At 39.0% G+C, this 26049-nt stretch overlaps 1 protein-coding gene across 1 annotated transcript in view; it reads right to left on the bottom strand.

The window, feature by feature from the left end:
• Positions 1–1056: 1056 nt before the first annotated feature.
• Positions 1057–26049, bottom strand: part of DTWD2 (DTW domain containing 2) — a 233619-nt gene continuing 208626 nt past the window's right edge. The window contains exons 6-7 of the mRNA XM_063456933.1: positions 3956–4084; positions 1057–2285 (exon numbers count right to left, since the gene is read on the bottom strand). Coding sequence (XP_063313003.1) covers positions 2115–2285; positions 3956–4084 — 300 coding nt within the window. The 3' untranslated portion in view covers positions 1057–2114. The remainder of the gene's footprint in view (positions 2286–3955; positions 4085–26049) is intronic.

The following is a 26049-nucleotide window of genomic DNA, read 5'->3' on the forward strand; positions in this document are numbered from 1 at the left end:
GATATTGTAACAATATAATCAATGTTATTGACTTCACCTGTCAGTGGTTTTAATGTTGTGGATGATCATTGTATACACTTAATAAGATTGTCCTGATTGGTCCACATCATCCCTGTGAGCCCCCCAAAAATGGAAATGAGGTCTCAAGAATGAGTTCATCATATACATTTAGAGGGACACCGTGAGCATGCAGCATTTCACACTCTTCGTTCTCATGAGAAACGTGCTCTGCCTCGTGGAGGGCACAGAGAACCTCTGCCACTTGTAGAATTTATGGCATACCAATCGACACAGAGTGGGGTGCACATATGACTCATTATGTTTATGCTCTTGGAAGTATGAAAAAGGTGATAGAGTGAAGATGTAAGCATTTTTTGCAATTTTCCCACCAAGCATTACAAAGCAAGGCATTTTGTTGCATGATAGTGTAGTAGATGCATATATCTAGTGCAGGGCTGCCAAACAGGTAGATCCCCAGATTACAACCCCCATGACTACAACTCCCAAGATGCATTCTAAATGCATGCAAAGCATCATGGGATTTGTAGTTCTACAACATCTGGGGATCTACCTGTTGGGCAGCCCTGGTCTAGTGTGTCCTTGCCTTTACGCCTTCAGCCATAGAATGTTTTGATCCATTTTCAGTTATACACCAACATATGTATTGATTTGTGTATCTTTGATGTTTCAATGCATGCTCACCAGCTCACTAAACAAGAAAGGTTTCTTTAAGATAATGTGCATAAGTATCTCCTCGCATATGTATCCTTATTTCTATTACATATATTTTCTTATCTAATTTTATCACACCCACCACATTTGTAGATCCTCGTTTTCTTTTCCATTCCAGTATAATTGTCCTTGTTCTTTGATAACAAATTACAGTTTTAAAAAACAAATTCCCCCACCACCTAACATGACTCGTTGGCAGCCCCATAAAAGGTTATGAGGTGCCTTGGGTATTCTTTGTTGAACTAAAAGGAATAGGAAATTTGCATTATCCCTGAGGGAAACTTTTTTATTGTTCGCACAGATGTACAATGAAAATGCAAATAATAAACTTTCAAAATACACTGGCTACAAAGGCGTTAAAGAACAAGCTGGTTGAAGCATAATTTACACCATTAGTTTACACAGTTACTGCCAAAGGGGTTAGCATTGTATTATTTCACAGAGCATGACGGTGACTTCTGGTACCTGAGCCTTGAAGAAATGGAATTGTCATTGTTAAATCTAGTCTTGACACAAGAGGATATTAGTTTGTTATTTATTGCATAATGCGGTACTAACACAGAGTGCAATACAAAAGACTAAAATGGTAGCCAAAGGAAAACTAATTCAAACTACTGAACAAAACTTGTAACAATAACATATGTTCAATAACTTTTATTACTAGTAGCAATACATATTTTTCACATATATATTACGTCAGTAAATATGATCTAAATCCTTTGCCTTTCAATTCTCATAAAACAAAACAAAAAAAAAACTAAACTCAAAAGAAAGAATTAAAACATTAGAATGTTCACATGAAATAAGGCTGTTTTAGGTGTTTGTCGAGTAAACAGATCAGTTACCACAGTGAGATTTAGAGATAAATCTATGAAAGATAAAATTCCCAGGTAAAAATCTCTTCAAGTATACTTTTCCAGCTGATGAAGCAACTCCATCAAGAACCGTAGGACTTTTCACAGTACCACCTAACACTGTATTAGTTGAACACAACTGTATTGCCTGTCTATGCAATGACCATAGATAAGGCCTCCTCAAAGTGTAAATTAAAATAAGTGTGTTGCATTTGTACAATACCCCAATAAATAAGAAAAAGTATAAACCCTATAGAAAAGTATTTGCACCAAATGTGTTTGTATTCTTATTAAAAATAACAATGTAACAAATTAGAACATGACAGAATTTTAAATTAGGAAAAAGAAATTGTAAATTTCCCCAAATGTGTACTTTTTTTTTTTTTTTTTTAGCTTGGCTAATTTGACTAATGGTAAAGTCTTTTAAAATCAGTGTTATGTGTTCCCTTTGACATGTGACTCAAATGGGAAAACATTTCAAGCCTTACATATTTTGTATTTTGTTGTTTGTGTGGGCAGAAAATGTCTCTAAATTTTAACATTGTTAACCAGGAACTGCATTTTCTTCAATTTGCGTTTATTCTTTGGCAATGGTTTGTCATACAGACCATTTTTAAGCAGATGTTCCTTGCTGTGATGAACCTGAGCCCCATGTTGGAGCTGAAATGTGCACAGTGCTTGAAGTGGGCGAAGGATTGTCTGTTAAATACAATGTAAGAGAACAACATGTTTAAAAAGTAAATTAGCAAGGAGCCTTGAAAAATCAGTATTGAATTATATAGCTCTTTTTTCACCTGTTTCTTACATATATTACATGTTGTGCTTCTCTAGTACAGAGGTTTATACTGATTAAATAAATAGCATCTAATCCCTTAGATCTAATCTAATTCCTTAGATAGCTAGGAGGTACACACACTCCAACAAACAAAAGTTAAATATTTTGTCAGAGAAATGTATGATCTAAACCAGGGGTAGGCAAACTTTAGTGTCACTGAGCCATAACAAGACTTTGAAGTCCCTTGGTGTGTAGGTTTTATATATATATATATATATAAACATAAAGTAAGAGGTGCACTCACAGGTCTTTCTCGAAAAAGACCCTGAGGGGTCGAAACGTCGAATTTTTTCACTGATGCACTGATGATTTTTTTAACCTAAATAAAACAGTTTCCACTTCACTGAAGACCTGTGAGTGCACCCCTTACTTTATGTTTTTATATTTTGAATGCGGGTAGCACCTAGGCATGATATTTCTCTTGTTTTTTGTAAGGAGAGTGCCAAACGGTTCTACATTATATATATATATATATATATATATATATTTTTTTTTTTATTAATGTGTGTATATTTTGCTGTATTCTGCTTGTGTTATGTATGGATGTTTTGTAAAATTGAATTTGCCTGTATTTGTGCTATGTTATATTGTGAATGTGAGTAGTTTGTGGTATTGTATGTTACGTAAGTGGACTGTTCATCATATTATGTGTGTAAATGTGGGCTGTGTAAGTAGGGTGGGTCTACTTGTGGGATTTTGTGTGGTGGTGTGTGTATTTATGTGTGGCTTCTTGTGAGTATGTGTGCTGTCAATGGGTTTGTGAAGTTGTGTTTGCGTGTGATCTGTTTGTAGTATTTTTGTATATGGGAGACTTTTTGTGCAACTTTGTGTGTGTGTATGTCTCAACACACTTTCTTAGACAAAGACAATCAAAGATACTCACGTTGAAATACATTCCAGCCACACTTTTGGGATACACACACCGATACACACTGCCCGGCACTCCTCCAATGCACACGGTCAGGACACACATAGTTACAATTTAACACACCTTATAATGAAACACATTTAGGCACAATGTAACCTTGTTATGCTTGTCTCTCATTCCTTCCAATACCCATTCAATCTCACCAGCCACAGAATAAATGGTCTAATAGCTAGTTCTTAGCTCCTATATTTTGATACTAGAGAGAAAAACTCCCCAACCGGTCGAACAGTAACAGATTTCCAATACTGTGGTATTACCAAATATGATAATTATTTTCAATCTATACTAAATTCTTTTTAATAAACAGAAATAACTCAAAGGCATCTAATCATCTAACATCTCTTGCATGTGTTTTGTAAATATGTAGGATTTGATTTTTTTTTATTTTTTTTTAAGAATTTTATTAAATATTCATTTCTAAATGCTAGGTTTCTAATACCACATTAGTTGCAACCACTCCTGGTTGAAAAGACGTTTGAGCTAACATAAATGTGAGTTCATAACACGGATTGTATATTTATTATTACGTCTCTCGTCACTAAAACGAACTTGTTATCAATTCTCTCTTGCACAAAAATCACACTAGGAATAGACTTGTATACCGACCTCTTGAATCTCAGTATTCTTTTCCATAACAGAAAGTGCAATTGCAGCACATTCCAAAGTTGAAAGACACATATTCGTAGGCTGAGTTCGGATCACATATTGACTTGAAATAGTGTTCTTTAACTGCACCTGTATTAGAAGAAAAAAAAAAATCTAATTATTTACCATTTCCAGAATTTACAGGAAAATATATTTAAAGAAGATCTGTCAGTCCTCTGGAAATTATCACATTGAAGAAAAAAGAAGGAAAAAAAAACGAATATCACCTATAAGTCTTGATAACTGTTTTCTCATGTAATGTTCCATTTTCTGTTAAATATTTTTTGAACATGAAACAATTGGTAAAGTGAAAAAGGTTATGTGTGATAAATAGGCGCTTAATATACATGAAGAAAAATATCCCAAGTTGCTGCCACACTTCCCCCTCAAACTCTACACACCAACAAGCACAGCAGCTATGTAGCAAACCAAGGCCAACACCAGTGGTATAGTGGAGCGCTAGATAAATACACTGACCCCTTAAAATAATGGGGGCATATAGTAGAGAAAATTAAGCAGAATATGATGTTTATTCACAATAATAGGGTGTGTAGTAAAATAAAAACCTACAATCACAGAGAACAGAGCCTTACAAATCTCAAAGGCTCAAGTCATTCAGGTGAATGTGTTCTATGGTGACACTGTCCCCCTCCAACTTGAGCAATTTTTACAGGTGAGCAATTTTCAACCTCTTAGTCCACTCTATTTAATATTAGACCTACTACATTAGATTATGTTTCAGACTCTACAAACATATCTTTGTTAAATATATGGGATAAGGAAAATTGTAAAAATCCCGGGAAGTGGTACTTCTTTAAACAACAAAGCAAATGAAAAATTGATTATGTGATTAATTCAAATTTAAATGGATATTATAGTGCTAGGAATACAAACCTGTATTCCTAGAAATATAGCTCACAGCCTCCCATCTATCTTGCCACCCACCATGCCCCTCACTCCCACAAAAAAAAGGTTAAAAACTGTTTAATTTACTTAACTGATCCAAATGCCGATGTATCTCAGCACTGGGTCAGTGCTTCACCTCATTTGACGTCATTCAACATGGGGCAGTAATGTGTGACGAGCACCACAAGCACTCTAGGCCTTCCCCATAGGAAAGCATAGTCACAATGCTTTCCTATGGGGATTTAATTGACGCCGGATGTCCTCATGTTACATGACCTTAAGTCACCTAGCAAGCAGTCTTAGTGCTGCTAATTGAGACCAAAAGAAAATGAGCCTCTTATATGGAAAAAGGGAAACACTCTGGTAGCAGAAAAAATGGGGGTAACTCCTAAACTTTGAACAACAAGTATGAAAAAACAAAAGAAAACGTCTACCAAAAATGTATTCCTTAGAGAGCATACTACTAAACTTTTATTAAATATCTAGAGTATAATAAAATATATGAAAAAGTGACAAAAATAAATAAAACTAAAAACAAAATGGAAGGTACGGTCCTCTCTATTGAGGCAAATAAACAACAGGAATATAATAATAGGATCCTAGAGGTGATCAAAGTACTATGCTGTCCTGTTATTAACTGCTTCAAGAGTATGGACAGAAGGGGAATAATGTCCCAAAAAGTATATCTCCTTTCAAGAGTCTAATGTGCCTTTGAGGGCGACCCTTTAAAAATCCCACTCTATTATACTGCCTCCCGCTGCAGCTCCTATAGTCAAGGATTCATACTGTTATTAAAATCATACAAAGTAGTTAGAGGACTACGCGACCATGTAAAACAAGGAAGCTACTTTCTCGTATTGACGTCCATCTATAATCAATTTGTAGTAAATGCTAACACCAAGCTCGTATTATCGGCTATATGTAGTGAGATTAGTAGTAGATGTTAACACCAAAAGTGGTACAACTGAGCCTCCTGAGCCCTGACTCGTGCGTTTTGCCAGAGTAGCTCAGAGGGGGAGATGAAACGCAAAATGCGTCAGGGGTCAGGGGTCAGGAGGCTCACTCGTTACACTTCTGGTGTTAACATCTACTATCAATCTCACTACAGATAGCCGATATGAGTTTGGTGTTCGCATTTACTACAAATCTGATCAAATCTGTTCATAGATTATTATTGCCATTTATATAGCGAAAACAGATTCCGTAGTGCTTTACAATATTATGAGAGGGGGGATGTAACTATAAATAGGACAATTACAAGAAAACTTACAGAAACGATAGGTTGAAGAGAACCCTGCTCAAACAAGCTTACAGGAGGTGGGGAGTAAAACACAATAGGACAGGGAATAGCAATCAAAATAGGTGGGAGTGAAGCAGAGCTGGAGGAGATAGTAGAGTGCTGACCAGGAGAGAGCAAGAGAGAGGTATGTGAGCTAGAGGTTACTCTGGGAGGCCTTAAACTTTTACTAGAAAGATGGGTTTTAAGGCACTTCTTAAACGATTGAAGACTAGGGAAGAGACTGATGGCGGTAGGCAGGCTTTTCCATAGGAAGGAAGCCGCCTGCGAGAAGTCTTGCAAGCGTGAGTTGGCCGTACGGGTGAGAGTAGTGGACAGGAGAAGGTCACGGGCAGAGCACGGGCAGAGACTGAGAAGGGGCATACCTATGGATCTGTGAAGAGTTATAAGAGGGGCTAGAATTGGTCAATACTTTATAGGTATGGGTTAGCATTTTGAATAGACTCCTACAGGATACAGGAAGCCAATGTAAGGACTGACAAAGGGGTGAAGTGTGAGAGGACCGACTAGAAAGGAAAATCAGTCTGGCGGAAGCATTCATTACAGACTGTAGAGGGGCAATACGTTTTTTTGGGAAGATCAACTAGGAGAGGGTAACAATAATCCATGCGGGAAATTACTAGAGCATGGACAAGCTCTTTGGTACCATCTTGCGTAAGAAAGGGGCGGATGTGGGCTATGTTTTTAAGGTGGAACCTAGAGGATTTAATAACATGCTGGATGTGAGGCTCAAAGGTGAGACTAGAATCAAATAATAGAATCAAATATGGCACTGTGACAACACGCTTGCAAGGATGGACTGATGTGGATACCACTGACTTGAAGGGAGAGCGAAAGAAGAGAATCCGTATTAGGAGGAGGAATGACAAGGAGTTCAGTTTACGAGAGATTTAGTTTTAGAAAACTCAGAGATGGAGGAAAGCAGTGACACATTGCAGGACGGCAGGGGAGAGGTCTAGGGAGGAGAGATATATCTGGGTATCATCAGCGTACAGGTGGAAGTGGAATCCAAATGAGGTAATAAGTTTGCCAAGAGAGGCAGTATAAAGATAAAAAAGAACCAGACCAAGGACAGAGCCTTGGGGGACTCCAACAGAGACAGGGTGAATGGAGGCAGTATCATTAGAAAAGGAGACACTGAACGAGCGTTGGGAGAGATAAGAGGAAAACCACGAGAGGACAGAGTCACAGAGATCGAGTGATTGAAGAGTTTGAAGAAGGAGAGCATGATGTCAAAGGCAGCAGAGAGGTCAAGAAGTGTTAGTATGGAGTAGTGGATTTAGCTGCAATTAGGTCATTAGTAACTTTGATAAGAGCAGTCTCAGCAGAGTGGAGGGGGCGGAAGCCAGATTGAAGAGGCTCAAGGAGAGAGTGGGAATTGAGGAAGTGAGACATACGGGTAAAGACAAGTCTTTCCAGAAGCTTTGCAGAAAAAGGGAGCAGGGATATGGGCCGATAGAGGAGGTGGACTGGTCAAGGGACTTTTTTTCTCAGGATAGGTACTACAGTAGCATATTTGAGGTCAGCAGGGACAAATGTCAGAAGAGAGAGAGCAGTTGAAGATGTGTGTTAAGGAAGGCAGAAGACAAAGGGAGAGAGATCGGAGAAGGTGAGATGGGACAGGATCAAGAGGGCAAGTGGTGGGGCAAGAGGAAAGTAGAAGCACAGCCACCTCTTGTTCAGTGGCAGGGGAGAAAATCTGAAGGGTATGATAGGCATGATCTACGTGTGGTTGAGAAAGAGAAAGGCAAGGTCCTAATTGCTACTTGTGCATTCACATGGGCATTTGGAGTTATTTACTCATGAGATTAAGGTCCATTCTATAAACATCATCTAGAATTTCCATTGCTTTTTAAGGACACACTCTAAGAAACTCACCCACATACACTATTTGGATGATGTGGGCACTAATGTAGCCAATGTGTGTCTTCATCATAACCAACAGGTAAAGCGCAGTGTAAAACTGTTCTGACAAGGACTGCACGGACATAAAATGGTTTGTTAAAGTCTCACAATTAAATAATAAGTTAACTAAGGTTAATGAATAGCTAAAGTTATTTACTTAAATGCACATCTGTACACAATAATAACGCTACATGAAAAACAAAACACCTGTGCGAGACCTAGGAATTATGATGGCAATAACAGAGCATTTTGACCATCTGCTTTGTGCTTTGAAACCCTGGTGATTCATCCAATTATGTATATTTTATTCTGTTTTAAAACCTTTTTTTGATATAGTTTCTTAATCCATTTTTATTCCTGTAGGCAGCTTTGTGAATTCCCTGTGGAGATTCTGAGTACTGTGTTTCTAGTAGCTCAGTGGGTTGCACAGACCAATAGATTACATTTCTGTTTATGTTCAGTGTTTGAATATTTATTAATATGTTTTAGTCTTCATTTCCTCAGTTCAGTTGCTGCTCCCGATGACAGAATGCTCATAAAAATATATAATACAAAATTGCAATTCAAAAAATGGTACCTTACTAAAACAATATTATACTTAAGGAAAGAAAATGTTATTTATAATTGCCATTTCCTTAACCTCCACATTATTAGAAGAGGAAGCAGTAGAAGGTATATCGCAGATGTATGTTTTTGGGGACACAAAATATACAGATATTTTTATTTCAAAGAGATGCTTACTGCTCATTTAAACAATTACCAAAACCATATTCAACAATGTAAAATAAACCCAATTGCATTTTAACTTCTTAAATAGTTAAAAGGACTGCACGGCAATAAAATAATCCCTGAAACCTTATGTTAGTATTTGATGCCCTGCTAATCTAGCATTTTCAATTCTAATCATCTCTGAGATCTTTAATTAAATATTAAAATTTTAGGATGGTATAGAGTATAGACCATGGGTCGTCAACCTGGTCCCTACCGCCCACTAGTGGGCGTTTTAGGATTTCAGGTGGGCGGTAGGGATTTCCAGGTTTTGACGACCTGACGACCGGGCGGGCGGGTGCGAGCCGGCGGTACCCCTGCGACTGGGTACCCCCGTGACAATTTGCGGCCCCGGCCCGCGCGGCAAACCGCCGGGGCCGCATATGGAGGGGTCCATCGGGTGGCCCATGCTGTCAGGGCCACCCGATGGATGTGGATTGTGAGGGGGCCCGGTCAGCGCTGGGCGCTTTAACAGCGCGACCGGGCCCCCTGTGATGACATCGCAGAGCTGGGAGGAAGTGACTGCACGTCACTCCTCCCAGCTAACACTGAGAGCCGCGCGGGAGGAAGACCGTCCAGAGTGGGAACTCTGACTCCCATCCACCTGAGCCACCACTGGACCCCAGGGAAAGTCACCCTCCTGAATCTAAAAGGTAGGAAACAGGAGGGTGACTTAAATATAATGTGTGTGTGTCTTTGTATGTATGTCGTGTGTGTGTGTGTGTGTCTTTGTATGTATGGCTTGTGTGTGTCTTTGTATGTATGTTGTGTGTGTGTGTGTCTGTATATATGTCTTGTGTGTGTGTGTGTGTGTGTGTGTATGTATGTGTGACTGTCTGTTGGTATGTGTGTCTTGTGTGTGTCTGTATGTATGTGTCTTGTGTGTATGTGTGTCTGTCTGTGTTCCTGTATGTGTTGTGTGTGTCTTGTGTATGTTTGTCGTGTGTGTGTCTATGTGTCTGTATTTGTGTATGTGTGTCTGTATGTGTGTCTGTATGTGTCTGTATGTGTGTCTGTATGTGTCTGTATGTGTGTCTGTATGTGTGTATGTGTGTGTATGTGTGTCGTGTGTGTGTGTGTATGTATGTGTCGTGTGTGTGTGTATGTGTCGTGTATGTATGTGTCGTGTGTGTGTATGTATGTCTGTATGTCTGTATGTGTGTCTGTATGTGTGTCGTGTATGTGTGTCTGTATGTGTGTCTGTATGTATGTGTGTCTGTATGTATGTGTGTCTGTATGTATGTGTGTCTGTATGTATGTGTGTCTGTATGTATGTGTGTCTGTATGTATGTGTGTCTGTATGTGTTGTGTCGTGTATGTGTGTCGTCTATGTGTCTGTATTTGTGTATGTGTGTCTGTATGTGTGTCTGTATGTGTGTCTGTATGTGTGTCTGTATGTGTGTGTATGTGTGTCGTGTGTGTGTGTGTATGTATGTGTCGTGTGTGTGTGTATGTGTCGTGTATGTATGTGTCGTGTGTGTGTATGTATGTCTGTATGTCTGTATGTGTGTCTGTATGTGTGTCGTGTATGTGTGTCTGTATGTATGTGTGTCTGTATGTATGTGTGTCTGTATGTATGTGTGTCTGTATGTATGTGTGTCTGTATGTATGTGTGTCTGTATGTGTTGTGTCGTGTATGTGTGTCGTCTATGTGTCTGTATTTGTGTATGTGTGTCTGTATGTGTGTCTGTATGTGTGTCTGTATGTGTGTCTGTATGTGTGTCTGTATGTGTGTCTGTATGTGTGTCTGTATGTGTGTCTGTATGTGTGTCTGTATGTGTGTCTGTATGTGTGTCTGTATGTGTGTCGTCTATGTGTCTGTATTTGTGTGTGTGTGTCTGTATGTGTGTGTCTGTATGTGTGTGTCTGTATGTGTGTGTGTGTCTGTATGTGTGTGTGTGTCTGTATGTGTGTGTGTCTGTATGTGTGTGTGTGTCTGTCTGTATGTGTGTGTCTGTCTGTATGTGTGTGTCTGTCTGTATGTGTGTGTCTGTTATAGTGGACTATATAGTAAGTGGGCTACCTAGCTCAGCCTTCCTACTGGGCATTGATACAAGGAAGGTTACAAAATAGAAAAAATGGGAAAAAAAGGTGGGGAGGGGAATTGAGGAGGGAGAGGAGACGACAAATGAGAAATCATATTATGCGCAAACAGAGAAGTCGTCTGAATATCACTGAAAGAGACCTTCGTTTGTTCCTTACGAAAATCGAACCAGATATCAAATATTTAGTCTCGCAGCATCAACCTCAAGGATCTCATTAATCACTAGTAAAGGTAATTTCAATTTACTTTATTGTTTTCTCATTAAACTTTATAAAGCTAAACACCTTATAAACCTGCATTAAGTAGAAATAAAAAGATAAATGTACGTACATTTATTTTTTGTTAAACACCCTCCTTTCTAAAAAATATTCCCCATTTGCGCGAAAACTGGTGGGCGGTAAGGAAATTTTTTCAACCAAAAAGATGCATTAGTGGGCGGTAGGTAAAAAAAGGTTGACTACCACTGGTATAGACCATCATTCAATTACTGAGATAATTATATATTTTAAAAAAAAAATATTTTGGTGAAAAAATAATTGGGAAAGGTACCATATGTGCATGAGAAAAAAAAGCCTAGTCTAGGCTGCATTTCACAATGAATTCCTGTCTAGGAGACAATCTGGGCAACTGAAATCTTATCAATGAGAATGAGATAGGGGGAACCAGTTGTATAAGTAGTAGAACATATACAGAGCTCTTAAATTATCTGCACACTGCAGTAAACCAAGCCCAGAATCATAAATTCTATTGCAGAAAAAAAAAGTCTACCCTAATGACCAGAACCTTGTATCTCTCAAAGCTGCCCCATCACACCCATACTACAGTAAATGCAAATGACATGATTCAATGCATGTTACAAATCAAATCTTAATATTGGAGTGAGTTTAGAGAAGGGCTACTAAACTGGTTCATGGATTGCAGGATAAAACTTACAAGGAAAGATTAAAGGAACTTAACATGTATAGCTTGGAGGAAAGACGAGACAATGGGGGATATGATAGAAACATTTAAATACATAAAGGGAATCAACACAGTAAAGGAGGAGACTATATTTAAAAGAAGAAAAACTACCACAACAAGAGGACATAGTCTTAAATTAGAGGGATAAAGGTTTAAAAATAATATCAGAAGGTATTACTGAGAGGGTAGTGGATGCATGGAATAGGCTTCCAGCTGAAGTGGTAGAGGTTAACACAGTAAAGGTGTTTAAGCATACGTGTGGGATAGGCATAAGGCTATCCTAATTATAAAATAAAGCTAGGTACTAATACAAGTATTTTTAAAATTGGGCAGACTAGATGGGCCGTCCCATTCTATGTTTCTATGTTTCTAAATAGGCTAGAGGAGTGTTCAGCAAACACAACCAGACAGCCGGTATCAAATATTATTATAATTATTGCCATTTATATAGCGCCAACAGATTCCGTAGCGCTTTACAATATTATGAGAGGGGATTTAACTATAAATAGGACAATTACAAATAAACTTACAGGAACAATAGGTTGAAGAGGACCCTGCTCAATCAAGCTTACATTCTATAGGAGGTGGGGTGTAAAACACATTAGGACAGGAATTTGCAATCAAATAAGGTGGGCTGCCCTTTAGGAGAGGGCAAGAGACAGGTATGTGAGGTAAGGGTTAGTCTTGGAGGCCATAAGCTTTCCTAAAGAGATGGGTTTTAAGGCACTTCTTAAAAGATGCAAGACTAGGGGAGAGTCTGATGGCGGTAGGTAGGCTATTCCATAGGAATGGAGCCGCCCGCGAGAAGTCCTGCAAGCGCGAGTTGGCCGTACGGGTGCGGACAAGGGACAGGAGGTGGTCATGGGCAGAGCGGAGAGACCGAGAAGGGACATACCTATGGATCTGTGAGGAGATATAAGAGGGGCTAGAGTTGTTCAGTGCTTTATAGGTGTGAGTTAGTACCTTGAATTGACTCCTATAGCATACAGGAAGCCAATGTAAGGACTGGCAGATGGGTGAGGTGTGAGAGAAACGACTAGAGAGGAAGATCAGTCTAGCAGCAGCGTTCATTACGGACTGTAGGGGTGCAGTACGGCTTTTGGGAAGACCAATCAGGAGAGGGTTACAATAATCCATGCGGGAAATTACTAGAGCATGGACAAGCTCCTTGGTAGTATCTGGTGCAATAAAGGGGTGGGTGCGGGCTATGTTTTTAAGATGGAATCTACAGGATTTGGCAACATGCTGGATTATACAATCTAATGAATAATTTGCTCCAGACCCAAAGTACAATGTCTCCTAAAAATAAACAACCGTATCCTCACTTAGTAGGTGGCATTCTGTATGAAAACAAAGTCTGCAAAAAACTATAGATATACTACGTACACATAGAGATTGTAATCCAATGTTAGGTGACATGTACCAAGCAATTCAGATAGATGACTGAATATAAAGAAGGTATGTGTATCTTCACTTAATGAATAACGTCAAAAACATATTTAGGCACTAAATTGTTATCCTAAGATGCTTTAAAGTAAATTTGACACTTCCGATTTCTTTTTTTCATTATTGTTTGGGCAAAAAAAGAAGTAAACAGTATGCTATAGTTGTGTTTAATGTGAATCTGTCACAAGCTAAGGTCATTGTACTTAAATATGTATATGTAAATTAATTATATTAACCTTTTTCAATATGGGTCAACCCATTTCCAAGTGTCTTGTCAATTTTTCTCAGTTAGCTAGATTGCAATACTACAGAGTTTTCTTGGCAACTGCAGACTCTAGAGATAAGTAATGACTTCATTCCAATCACTACCGAGATCTTGGCAAAGATCGTAAAGGACAACTTGGCCATGGATAAAGAACCTTATTAGGAGTCTTGCTCTCATTCTTAAGCATGACTTCTGATCATTTGTAATTAGCGAGAAGGGTTTATTTGAATTTGTCCATGCTGATTTGCCCTGGCTGTATAATCTGTGGAAATGCTGCTTTATGATCACCAATGAAAAATATAGCTTGTTAGCTCAGTTGACTTTGCAAACAGTTATAGTGCTTGTTGTAATCAATGACTAGATTGCGACTAAATGTTTTCTTTATTAAAAACATGTACTAGCAGAAACAATTGTGTACTGGATATTTTTACAAAAAAAGCTTGGATAATTCATACACTATCTGTGTCAGAAAACCATTAACCCCTTAAGGACCAATAACAGAATTATTCCATCATGCAGTCTTTGCCAAGAGGACCCATGATGGAATAATTCCGTCAAGTACGAAAATGAACACCACTATTGCGGTGATTATATAGATTATAAAGGCAGATCAGCAACAGCAAATGAGGCTTGGTCCTTAAGGGGTAAAAAGGAACTACATAATGATAATGTCTTTGTTTAACAGTTTTTAAACAAAAAGATGGTATGGCGAATATTCTGTTGTATTCATATGGGACCCAACCCATTCTGGCATTAGCATGCCTCTAAACCTTTCAAATAAACAAAGAAGGGCACGCACATTTTAGGGGTGTGAGTGCAGGTGTGTCCAGTGGTAGAGAAAAAACAATGTGTGTGCACACCCACCACAGTGTAATAAGTGCTTAATTTATATCAGCAGAAAGAAACTTTCCTGTATAGGATGAAATTTCCAATGATATCCCAGAAGACTTCCTCTTGTCTTCCACAAAAATACAGACAAAAAATAAGGGATGATCTGCTGAACCAATTACAAATAAAACACCATAGTGTATAACTGTGTATATAGGTTTAAGTAGAAATTCCGTTCACAAATGGCCACTCACACTTTCACAGAAGTTTGCAAGCCTTGAGATTTTTTTTCTTTTCAGAATAGGAGTTCCAAATCTTCTATTTGGGTTGGAATCTCCATAGATGTATTTATATGCGCTCAAGAAGAAAATATAATAAAAATAAGATGCACATTCAGAGTGAAGTACAAAATAAGTATTTAATAACTTACATAAAGGTTTAAAATCATCAATGTAGTCCCTCTATGTCACCACCAGGGGTTCTATGCGTTTCATCCAACAAAAAAGGACTTCCTCAGGGACTTGTGTGGTGTTTGACAAGAACAGATAAACAAGCAATGAACAATAATATTCCCCTCCCTCCCTAGTCCTTATATACACCCCTCTGTGTCCACATAATCGATGATATCTTGCAGGTGCTTCATTTTTCTTTTTTCGCGGCTTAATTCCGTGATTTCCGCATATGACGTCATCACGTTCGACGTCCAATGACGCGTGCGTTCCAATATGCGCTCCATTGTCGAAACCCGGAAGTTGGCCGAGAATTGCTGTAGTTCTGATATTTGCTCAGTTCAGACATGTATTAACATTAGTGGAAACAAGGAGAGAAGGGGAGGGTGGTGAAACTTCACTCTTAGTAAGATTCTTCAACATTTTAAAAATTCAATGATCTTTCCTCATGCATATTGTTTATATTATATTGAGATGCATAAAAGGGTATGTATATATATAAAAATACAATGAATATAAAGAAAAAAAATATTTAAAAAAAAACAGCAGATCATCCCTTATTTTTTGTCTGTGTCCAGGGGTAGGGCTGTTCTGATAAATTTTAGGTTACTTACTAATAATTTATGTAACTAAAACGTAATTTGGAGCAAGAAGAATGTATCTTATTTATGCAGACTGATTTCTAATAACATTTATTACTGTGAGGTTCAGACACAGCAAAAATATGGAGCTCCCAGAGAAGAGGGACATTAGGATAGAAAAGAGGGAGAAGGGACTGCCCCTCATAAAAAGGGACACCTGGTAGGTATGCATTAGTGTGAGTAATATTGTTTGCCATGTTATTTGTGTCAAATCCCTTCCCCTTTTTTAACCCCTTAAGCACACATGACGGAAATATTCCATCATGATTCCCTTTTATTCCAGAAGTTGTGTCCTTAAGGGGTTAATATATCAAAATATTTGGTATGCACGCATGGGTAACATAGTGGGCCATTGCACTAATGGAAAAGAAGGGAAGGAGGTAGTGGCATTTTTATAATGGCATATTTTCACTAATACAGGTATCTAAAGTGACAGTATTGCTAGAGAAACATCACAATATTGTTGCTCAGAGATTTCATTTAATGCACAGTGGACTAATTATGAGTTTTCTCGATATTAGAATGTTTACATTTAAAATACATTGCAGATCATAAATTAAATATGTGTAATCCATTATTAAAATATACACCTCCAGAATCAAAACGTGTGTGACATTATATCTCACAGTGTGAAGTGCGCTACTAAAATTTATATCAGAAATATGAATAAATCAGATATTTCTCCCATTCTGTAGGTAATGCATAGTGACAGATTAAGAGCTTGCGTGTTTCAAATTCTGAGGGAAAAAACGTTAAGCATCAAAGGAAAATACACTATGAGGAAACATATCTCTTGTATATATATATATACCTATTGGAGATTAAATATATTGCACTTGCCTTGCATAAAGCAGCCAAGCTTAAGCATTCACAATCTCAATGGATAAGGGTTAAGGGAGCAATTTTCCCATATCCGAGTCAATAACCAAAAGGACTTAAAGGGGCACTATAGTCACAAGAACAAATACAGCTTATTGCATTTGTTCTGGTAAGTAGAATCATTACCTTCAGGCATTTTGCTGTAAACACTGTCTTTTCAGAAAAAAATGCAGTGTTTACATTACAGCCTAGTAATAAACTTCAGTGGCCACTCCTCGGATGGCTGTAAGAGATCCTTCCTGGGTCATGGCTGCCTAAAATGCATCCAAACATTCAGTATCTCCTCCCTCTGCATGCAGACACTGAACTTTCCTCATAGAGATTCCTTGATTCAATTAATCTCCATGAGGAGATGCGGATTGGCCAGGGCTGTGTTTAAATTGTGCTGGCTCTGCCCCGGATCTGCCTCTTTGTCCATCACAGCCAATCCTATGGGGAAGCACTGTGATTGGATCAGGCTACCACTTCTGCTGATGTCAGCAGGCAGTGGGCAGGTCAAAAGAAAACAGGGACAAAGCCAGCAGCTCCAGACTTGAATACAAGTAAGATTTTACTATTTTTAGGGAGGCATTGAGGGGACCAGGGTGGCTAGATGGTGGTTTTAACCCTATAGTGCTTTTTATTAAAAAATTAAGACATTAACAAATAAAGACTTTCAACAAATTATCAAACTTTAGCAGCACATAAGCAAAATAAAAATACTACTTACATCTAAAATAACTTAAATGGACACTCCAGGCACCAATAAAACTAGTGACACCTATGGCAGCAAGTGTAGGACCGTAATGAAGGCTTTAACGTGCTAGTAATTCATGCCTTGCTTCAAATAAAATTGTAAGTGGCTGTCCTCCCTTAAACAGCATACCTGGAAATCATCCTCTTTCTGTGCCAGGCTGCACCAATCTTCCCACCATCCACACAAGACTCTGCATGTGAGAAGAGTTCGCTCATCCTTCACACACAGCGCTGAGCCATAAAACGAAGGAAGAGATCTGTTGCCAGGTCACACGTAACCCAACATTGACGCAGTTATATTGGTCAACTGTGGTGATGCACTTACTTTTGAGGGCAGGTGTGCATGCTCCATTGTCACTAATTTTGTACATTTAGAGCTGCGAGCCAATGTTCATTTATTTGGGTCCAGGATTTGACACAGGGGCTAGGTAATGCACCCATAATTTATTTAAAAAAAAAAAAAAACTAAGTAATGTGTAATGTATCACATTACACGTGGGAAGCAAGGAGGAGGGAAAACAAGTGATTGTAGAGGTGTTATTTATAAAATAAATAAAGTGAAAGGAAAATACACATTGTCAAAATTATTCAGCGTGAAAAAGAATGGGCTGAATGGGTCATTTTATTCTTTACCAAAAAAAATAAGTTTTCGTATAAGAGTAACATTTTTTAAAGTATTATTGGAAACCATGAACAATGTAAAGTGATGTTATACTGGAGCCAAAATTTAAGAAAGGAATATCAGAAGTGGTGTTCTACAACTAGCAACTTTCTGCAAGGCTGATGAAACTTGTTTAGCAAATAGAGAATTTAACATAATGCTCTAATTAACTGTTATTTTAATTATTTATACACTAGAAACAGAAATAGGAATCATCATTATAAAGGAAACATCTGTTAGCACTGAAAAGAGAAAAAAACTGTAAAAGGAAAATAATTAGAAAATAGACATTCCTGAACAACTTGCGGCAATGATAACGTGAATACATTAAGTACACTTGTGTCAATCAGTAGAATTTATGGTATACTAAGAGCTGATTAATTTCCCAGTGTAAACAATGGTATTATCGGTATGTTAAAAAAAGGAAAAAATATATATTTCTAATCAATTGAGTTGTTACATGTGATACACCTGTGATGTGAGCAAGATATTACTTTGCTGTAGAGGGATTTTGATAGACTGGTGGACTAGGCACTCAAATGGCAGATGAAAATGTAATGTTGAAAAATGCAAAGTTATGTACTTCAGCATAAAGAATGCACAAGCAACGTATACCCTTAATGGAAGCGAAGTAGGGATAACAACACACGAAAAGGACTTGGGAATTGTTATAGAATAACAAACTATGCAACAATGTGCAATGTCAATCAGCAGTGGCTAAGGCCAGTAAGGTATAGTCATGCATGAAAAAGGGCATTCATTCTCAAGATGAGAATATCATTTTGCCTCTTTATAAATCACTGGTAAGACCACATATTGAATATGCAGTGCAATTTTGGCCGTCTGTTCTAAAGAATGACATTATGGCACTAGAAAAAGAGCAGAGGCGGGCTACAAAATTAATAAAAGGAATGAAACATATCAGCTATGAAGAAAGGTTAACAAATGTAAACCTATTTAGTTTAGAAAAATGTCACCTGAGAGGGGATATGATAACATTATACAAATATATTCAGGGCCAATACAAACCATTGTGTGGAAATCTATTCACAAACCGGACTTTGCATAGGACACAAGGTCATGCATTTAGACTGGAAGAATTAAGATTTCCTCTAAGGCAAAGGAAATTTTATTCTTTTACTGTAAGATCAATAAGGATGTGGAATTCTCTGCCTGAAGAAGTGGTTTTATCAGAGTCCATACAGATTTTCAAACAGCTACTGGATGCATACTTACAAAAACAAAATATTCAAGGATATAATCTTTCAATGTAGGGTAATAACTGCTTGATCCAGGGATAAATCTGACTGCCATTCTAGGGTCAAGAATGAATTTTCCTAGCTTTTTGCAAAATTGGAAGTGCTTCAAACGTTTTTTGTTTTTTTTGCCTTCTTTTGGATCAACAGGAAAAAACAAATGTGAGGAAGGCTGAACTTGGACGCAAGTCTCTTTTCAGCTATGTAACTATGTAACTAGACTCACTCCCTGCAACCTTTAGGAAAGCTTTAACTCCTGCTTAGGATAGCTCTCCTGAGCTAAGCACTAGCTCATTGTCTGAGATCATCTGTTGATCAAGCTCAGCTGATGAGCTAAGTCGTATCCAACTCAGACAGAGAGCTTCCAGCTAGAGAGGAAGCTGTAGAGGAGGCAGGGAGCTGTCTTAAGAGGAACTAACATTGTAATGCAAGCATTGCCATTTCTCAGGAATATTTTATTTGCGGTTTGGTGTTTAATATATCCCTTTAAGACAGGTTCTTTCAGGACAGTGAGAGAGTGTGAAAGATCTGTTCCCACCCATGTTGCAGATCACTCACTCCCTCCCTCTCTGAATTAAGGGAGTGTGGGGCTGCTCAAGGAGATCTTTTGCTCTCCCTACATTTTTACTTGAAAAGCACAAATGTATTCCATTGCATTATGCAACTAAACATACTAGGCGCAGGCCACAAAAGTTTATAAGTTTATAAACACAGGAACAAAAATTGATAAGTGCATGGTTCTGATGACCTTATCAAACTGCCAAAAGCATCATTATTAAGTTATCTGACAATAATTCCCCAGTTTTGTTATGCCAGTACTTGCACTTAAATATTAATTTTAATCCTGATTTTTTTTTTCACATTCATGCAATTTCTGAAAAACAAATGGACAAACATCGATCTGCTTTAAACAATAGAAAATCACTTAATTGAAGTCTGGTGATGTCTCTCCCAATCCAGGGCCCTTCACCTTCTCTACACACAGTAAGAAAACCAGAAACCCCTGAAATCTCATCACAATACCCTACACTTTACCCTCCCTTACCAACATTCAGTGTGCACTCTGGAATGCCCGCTACGTCTGCAGTAATTGCCATACACAACTTTTTCATCTCAAACTCACTCACACTACTTGCACTTACAGAGACCTGGCTTTCCCCCTTTGATAGCACTACTCCTGCCTCTTTATGTTTTGGTGGGCTACAATTCTCTCACACTCCCAGAATCAACTGTAAAGGAGGTGGTGTAGGCATCCTTCTCTCCCCTCAATGTACCTTTCAACCAATCATAACTCCCCCTGCCCTATCCTTTTCTCCTCCCCCGGTCATCCTCGGCTATTCATTGAACACTTTTTTCCTGGCTTCCCACTTCCTGTCATCTAGCACTCCTTCCCTTATACTTGGGGATTTCAATATCCCAATCAACAACCCCAACTGCACTGATGCCTCTCATCTGCTCTCTGTAACCTCCTCACTTGGCCACACGCAATGTTCCAATTTAGCAACCCATACAGCGGGAAACACTCGATCTCGCCTTCACCAAGTACTGCCTCTAATCTCTCCAATATTCCTTTTCCTCTGACCACTATCTGCTGACTATTGACATCGGCATACCCAAGACCCAATTGACACTACCGTCTGAACCTCAACTGTCTTAGCTCTGAAAACCTCCTTCTACAATTCCACCCTCTCCTCTCAACTAGACATCATGGCAACTCCTACATTTAAACGCAGCAAGCGCACCCAACAACAACCTTGGCACACCAAGCTGACTCGATACCTCCAAAAATGCTCCAGAACTGCAAAACGCTGTTGGAGAAAATCTCACTGTGCGTCTGACTTTCTCCACTATAAATTTATGCTGTGCTCATACAGCTTGGCTCTTTCCTCTGCAAAAGTAAATTACTTCAATACCCTCAAAGCCACCCTCTCCCGCGAATCCAAACGACTATTTCAAACATTTAAATCTCTTCTTCGCGCTAGTGTTCCCCCTCCACCTACTAACTTGACCGCCTCCGACTTTACAACTCACTTCACTGACAAGATCTCTACAATCAGGGAAGAGATCTCTCACTCTTCTTCTTCCCCTTACAATACTTCACCTAACCTCACTTCCTCTGCTGTTCTATGTGCATTCGCACTAGCTACAGCAGAAGAGGTTTTTGCTCTGCTACAGTCCTCCCGCCCCACCACCTGCTCCCTCGATCCAATTCCCTCGTATCTCATCTGTACTCTGTCTTCTGCTCTTTCTCTACCTCTCACTAAAATTCTCAATCTCTCTCTCTCCTCTGGCATATTTCCATAGTCCTTCAAACATGCAACTGTAACCCCAATTCTAAAGAAGCCCAAGCTTGACCCAAACTCCGGACTACCGTCCTCGCTACTGTCTTTTGCGCCCAAGATCCTTGAAAGAGTTGTGTATGCAAATTTAACAGACTTCCTAGAGTCCAACTCTCTGCAAGACCCACTTCAGTCTGGATTCCGCGCTAAGCACTCTGTGGAAACAGCACTGACCAAAGTATCCAATGATCTACTCATGCAAAATCTCGTGGTCACTGGTCTATTCTAATTCTCCTTGACCTTTCTGCAGCTTTTGACACTGTTGATCGTTAACAGCTTCTTCTCATCCTCCGCAATATCGGTCTACAAGGTATTGCTCTCTCCTGGTGCTCCTCCTACCTCTCCCAGCACCATTTCAGTGTTTCTTTCTCTGGCTCAGCTTCTTCTCCCCAACTCCTCTCTGTTGGTGTCCCCCAAGGTTCAGTCCTTGGTCCCCTACTGTTCTCTATCTATACTGCCTCCCTTGGTAAACTCATTAGCTCCTTTGGCTTCCAATATCATTTCTATGCGGATGACAAGCAAATCTATCTGTCCTCTCCTGATCTCTCCCCATCCCTCTTAAATAGTGTCTCTGACTGCCTCTCTGATATTTCTAACTGGATGGGCTGCCCACTTCCTTAAACTCAACTTGACCAAAACTGAAATTCTAGTCTTTCCTCCCTCAAGTGTTGCTACTCCTGTGTCTGTCTCCCTCCAAGTCAACGGTGCTACCATCAACTCCACCACGCAGGCTCACTGCCTAGGTGTTCTCTTTGACTCCGACCTCTCCTTCACGCCTCATGTTCAGTCTATCGACAAATCCTGCCACTTCCATCTCAAAAACATTGCGCACATCCGACTCTACTTAATGCAAGATGCAACTAAGGTGCTGGTCCATTCCACTGTCCTTTCTGCTTCTCAGTGGTCTTACGTGCTCCCAACTTGCACCGTTACAGTCCATAATGAATGCGGCAGTGAGGCTCATCTTCTTGTCCGCCCGCACCTCCCACGCCCCACCCTTCTGTCAGTCCCTACATTGGCTTCCTTTAAGATGTAGGGATCAATTTAAAATTCTGGTTCTTGCTTTCAAATCTCTACCTAATGCTGCCCCAACTATCTATCCTCCCTAATACACAAGTATGTCCTGTCTAGGCCCTTACACTCTGATGAAGACTTAAGTCTATCTTCGGTCCGTACTCCCACGTCTGATGCTCTCCTTCAAGACTTCTCGAGGGCTGCACCGTTCCTGTTGAACTCACTTCCCTCATTCGTTAGATGCTCACACAGTCTCCACTCCTTAAAAAAATCATTGAAAAGCCACTTCTTCATCAATTAAACTGTTAATAGCTCCCGACTGATTCCTCTCTTACAACTGTCATTAGCCTAATACTATCCTTACCTTTTGTGTCACTTTACCCCACTACCTCTAGCATGTAAGCTCATTGAGCAGGGCCCTTAACCCCTCTGTTCCTGTGTGTCCAACTTGTCTGGTTACAACTACATGTTTGTTCATCCACCCACTGTAAAGCGCTGTGGAATTTGTTGGCGCTATATAAATAATAACATAATAATAATAATAATTAACTAAGCTGTAACACACCTGGACACGTGATTTCCTGTCATGTTGAACTGCCTACGCAATATAAGCGATAAGTGTGAACTAATAAGTAACAAATAAAGTTGCTTGTTTAAAGTTACAATTTTTACTGTAAAACAAGTAGGCCATTATACCATAATCCACAATTCAATATATTACTATAGAAATATAGATTACATAACCCAAGCATCAGACAATCCTAATCAGAGCTAGAGCATTTTTTTATTTTTTTATTTTTTTTTAAGGGTTGTCTTTTCATTCTTAAAATTGCATCTAATCTTTCCAGCAGTCAGACATGTTGAATGCTGCTTCCAATAAAATGTAACTGCGAGCTTTATGCTTACAAGCACATGGCTGGTGCAAAAATGTTTGGCGCTCTAGGCGGAAACAAATTCGCCGCCCCATTTGCTTCATCCAATCATGCAGACTAACACACACGCAATAGCCCATGTAGACTGACGCACACAGACTGATATACACACACTGACCCATGCAGACACACACACATACAGACAGACACACTGACCCATGCAGACACACACACATACAGACAGACACACACACACATACAGACACACACATATAGACAGACTGGCCCATGCAGGAGCACACATTGACCCATGCAGGAACACACATTGACCCATGCAGACACAGACACTGACCCATGCAGACACAGACACTGACCCATGCAGACACAGACACTGACCCATGCAGACACAGACACTGACCCATGCAGACACAGACACTGACCCATGCAGACACAGACACTGACCCATACAGACACAGACACTGACCCATACAGACACAGACACTGACCCATACAGACACAGACACTGACCCATACAGACACATACAATGACCCATACAGACACATACAATGACCCATACAGGCACATACAATGACCCATACAGGCACACTTAATGACCGTTACAGACACACTGACCCATACAGACTGACATACATAAACATACTGACTGAGGCAGACTAACACACATTCTCCGACATACCTTACCTTCATTGCTGTTCATTGCCTGTGCCTGGCTGCCCATCATGTCCTTTCTCTGCCTGTTGTGCTCCCGCCCACTTCTCCCCACGTACAAGAGAAGGGACGGGAGCGAGGAATTGAAGTTCCCGCACGCTGCTGCTGCAATGCATGTCTGGGACTGGGACGGCCTGGCTGAGCGAGCTGTGGTGGATGCTGCCGGACCTAGTTCTACCGGGCGCTAGTTAGCAACAATGTAAGTGCTTCCGAGCGCCTGGTAAAATGGCATACTCAACATAATCTAATGTGATGGAGGGGCAGCCACGGCACAAACATAGAGCCGGGCCCTGTACAAGCATACCAGGTACCAGCCACATGGCCTCCATCAGCAATGTGGCATTAGGTAAGGACGTGCTTTGGTGTTTAACCACCTGGTTCAGTTATGCAATACATAATTAGGTTGATCTGGTTTTATGATGGGGAAATGTAACAAATTTACTACATGCGTTCGAGTACTTTGAGGAGATGTTTGTTAATGGCTAAGCTAAACAATGTTAGTTATGAGAAGACTGTAGTTTAAAAGCAAGGAGATTTTAACAGTTATTTAACATCAACCCTAGCATTCTTTTAGATGTGTACTGCAAAAACTGTAATAAAGAAACTTGAAAATTAGACAAATTCGAGTAGAGAACAGAATGCTTAAAATTGCAGCCAGCATCAAATAAGAATTAAAGATTTTACCATAGTTACTTACTTGCTCAGTATACGGCATTGTCAAATGACACCAGAGGACAATCATCTAGCTTGAAAATTAGTGAGTTACTATACTTGACTATAATATACTTGACTATACTATATTTGACAGTTTTCCTGTTGGTATTCGTGATCATTTAAAAAGAATGAACCTTTTAAAATATCATAAATGGATCACATGGATATCCTTTACTTTTCATTTCAGATATGTGCTACTTTCTGTATTTGCCATAAACACCAAAAATTCTGACTAGTTTCAGCCAAGAAGACTGAAGAATTTCAATTACTTTACCATGCTCAGGAAGCTAGAATATCTTTCTTCTTAATGTAACGAGGTGTGAGAGGACTGTTTGTCACATGCAAACCATGTGTTCTAATGCTGCTTATATTACACAAGTCATGAATTACTATCTTATGTGTAAAGTCTGAAATCCAGGCAACCTTCCTATAACAACTTCAAAATAGGAGAACACCTATGAAAAAAGATTAGATATCTGCAGGTGTTTCCTTTAGTGAAGGCTTTTGTTTTGTTTTTGCTCAGATAAGTAAATACGTTAAAATTGGAAAAAGACAATAAACAAATATTCCAAGGGTTTGCGGTGTGATTTTGATATTTTTATGTAAAAGATGTTTTCTAGACATTCATGATTTTCAAACTAAACTAAGAGGACCCTGTATAGGATCATCAACAACAATGGGACAGTCTCAAAGATACAATCCATAATTTTGCAGACAGCACAATCGGCTAACCTAATTAATTTTGTTTTTCAAAATGACTGCAAGAGAATGGCTACGGCACAGAAACAAAGTCTATAATATTAGAGTAAAATCAATCTAACCACGTGAAAAACCAGAAGCTTACATAAAACATGTATCTACCAATAGTATTCATCTGATTCAACATTAATTTCAATTTGCAGGAAATTATCTTTATTGTTTAAAATAAATACATCAATAAAGGCTGTAGAAACATCAGCCTGTCCGAACGAGTTCCTTAACTTTCAGACTATTTAAAGGGTTGACATTGGTTTAATAGCTGAAAGATCAGTTAATAAACGTTCAATGTCTTTCTTTGCTTACATTTTAAAATGAATGTTTTGCCGTCGATCAATATTTCATGCAGCACTTTCCGTTAAATAATTTATACAGAAGAAAAGTGCTGTAGCCGACTCTCTTCATAAAAAATGATATGGCAAACGGGGTCACAAAACCTATTTTTATAATCTCATCAATGAACAATATTAGTGTAGAATGATTGCTGTCCTATGTTCGTAACATGGCTATACAAATATTGCTTCCTTATGTATAATAAAAATGTAATTGAACCTATAAATATATTTAAAGCCTTATGTGCCAACGATACA

The sequence above is a fragment of the Pelobates fuscus genome, chromosome 5 (assembly GCF_036172605.1).
Source record: "Pelobates fuscus isolate aPelFus1 chromosome 5, aPelFus1.pri, whole genome shotgun sequence".
NCBI lineage: Eukaryota > Metazoa > Chordata > Amphibia > Anura > Pelobatidae > Pelobates > Pelobates fuscus.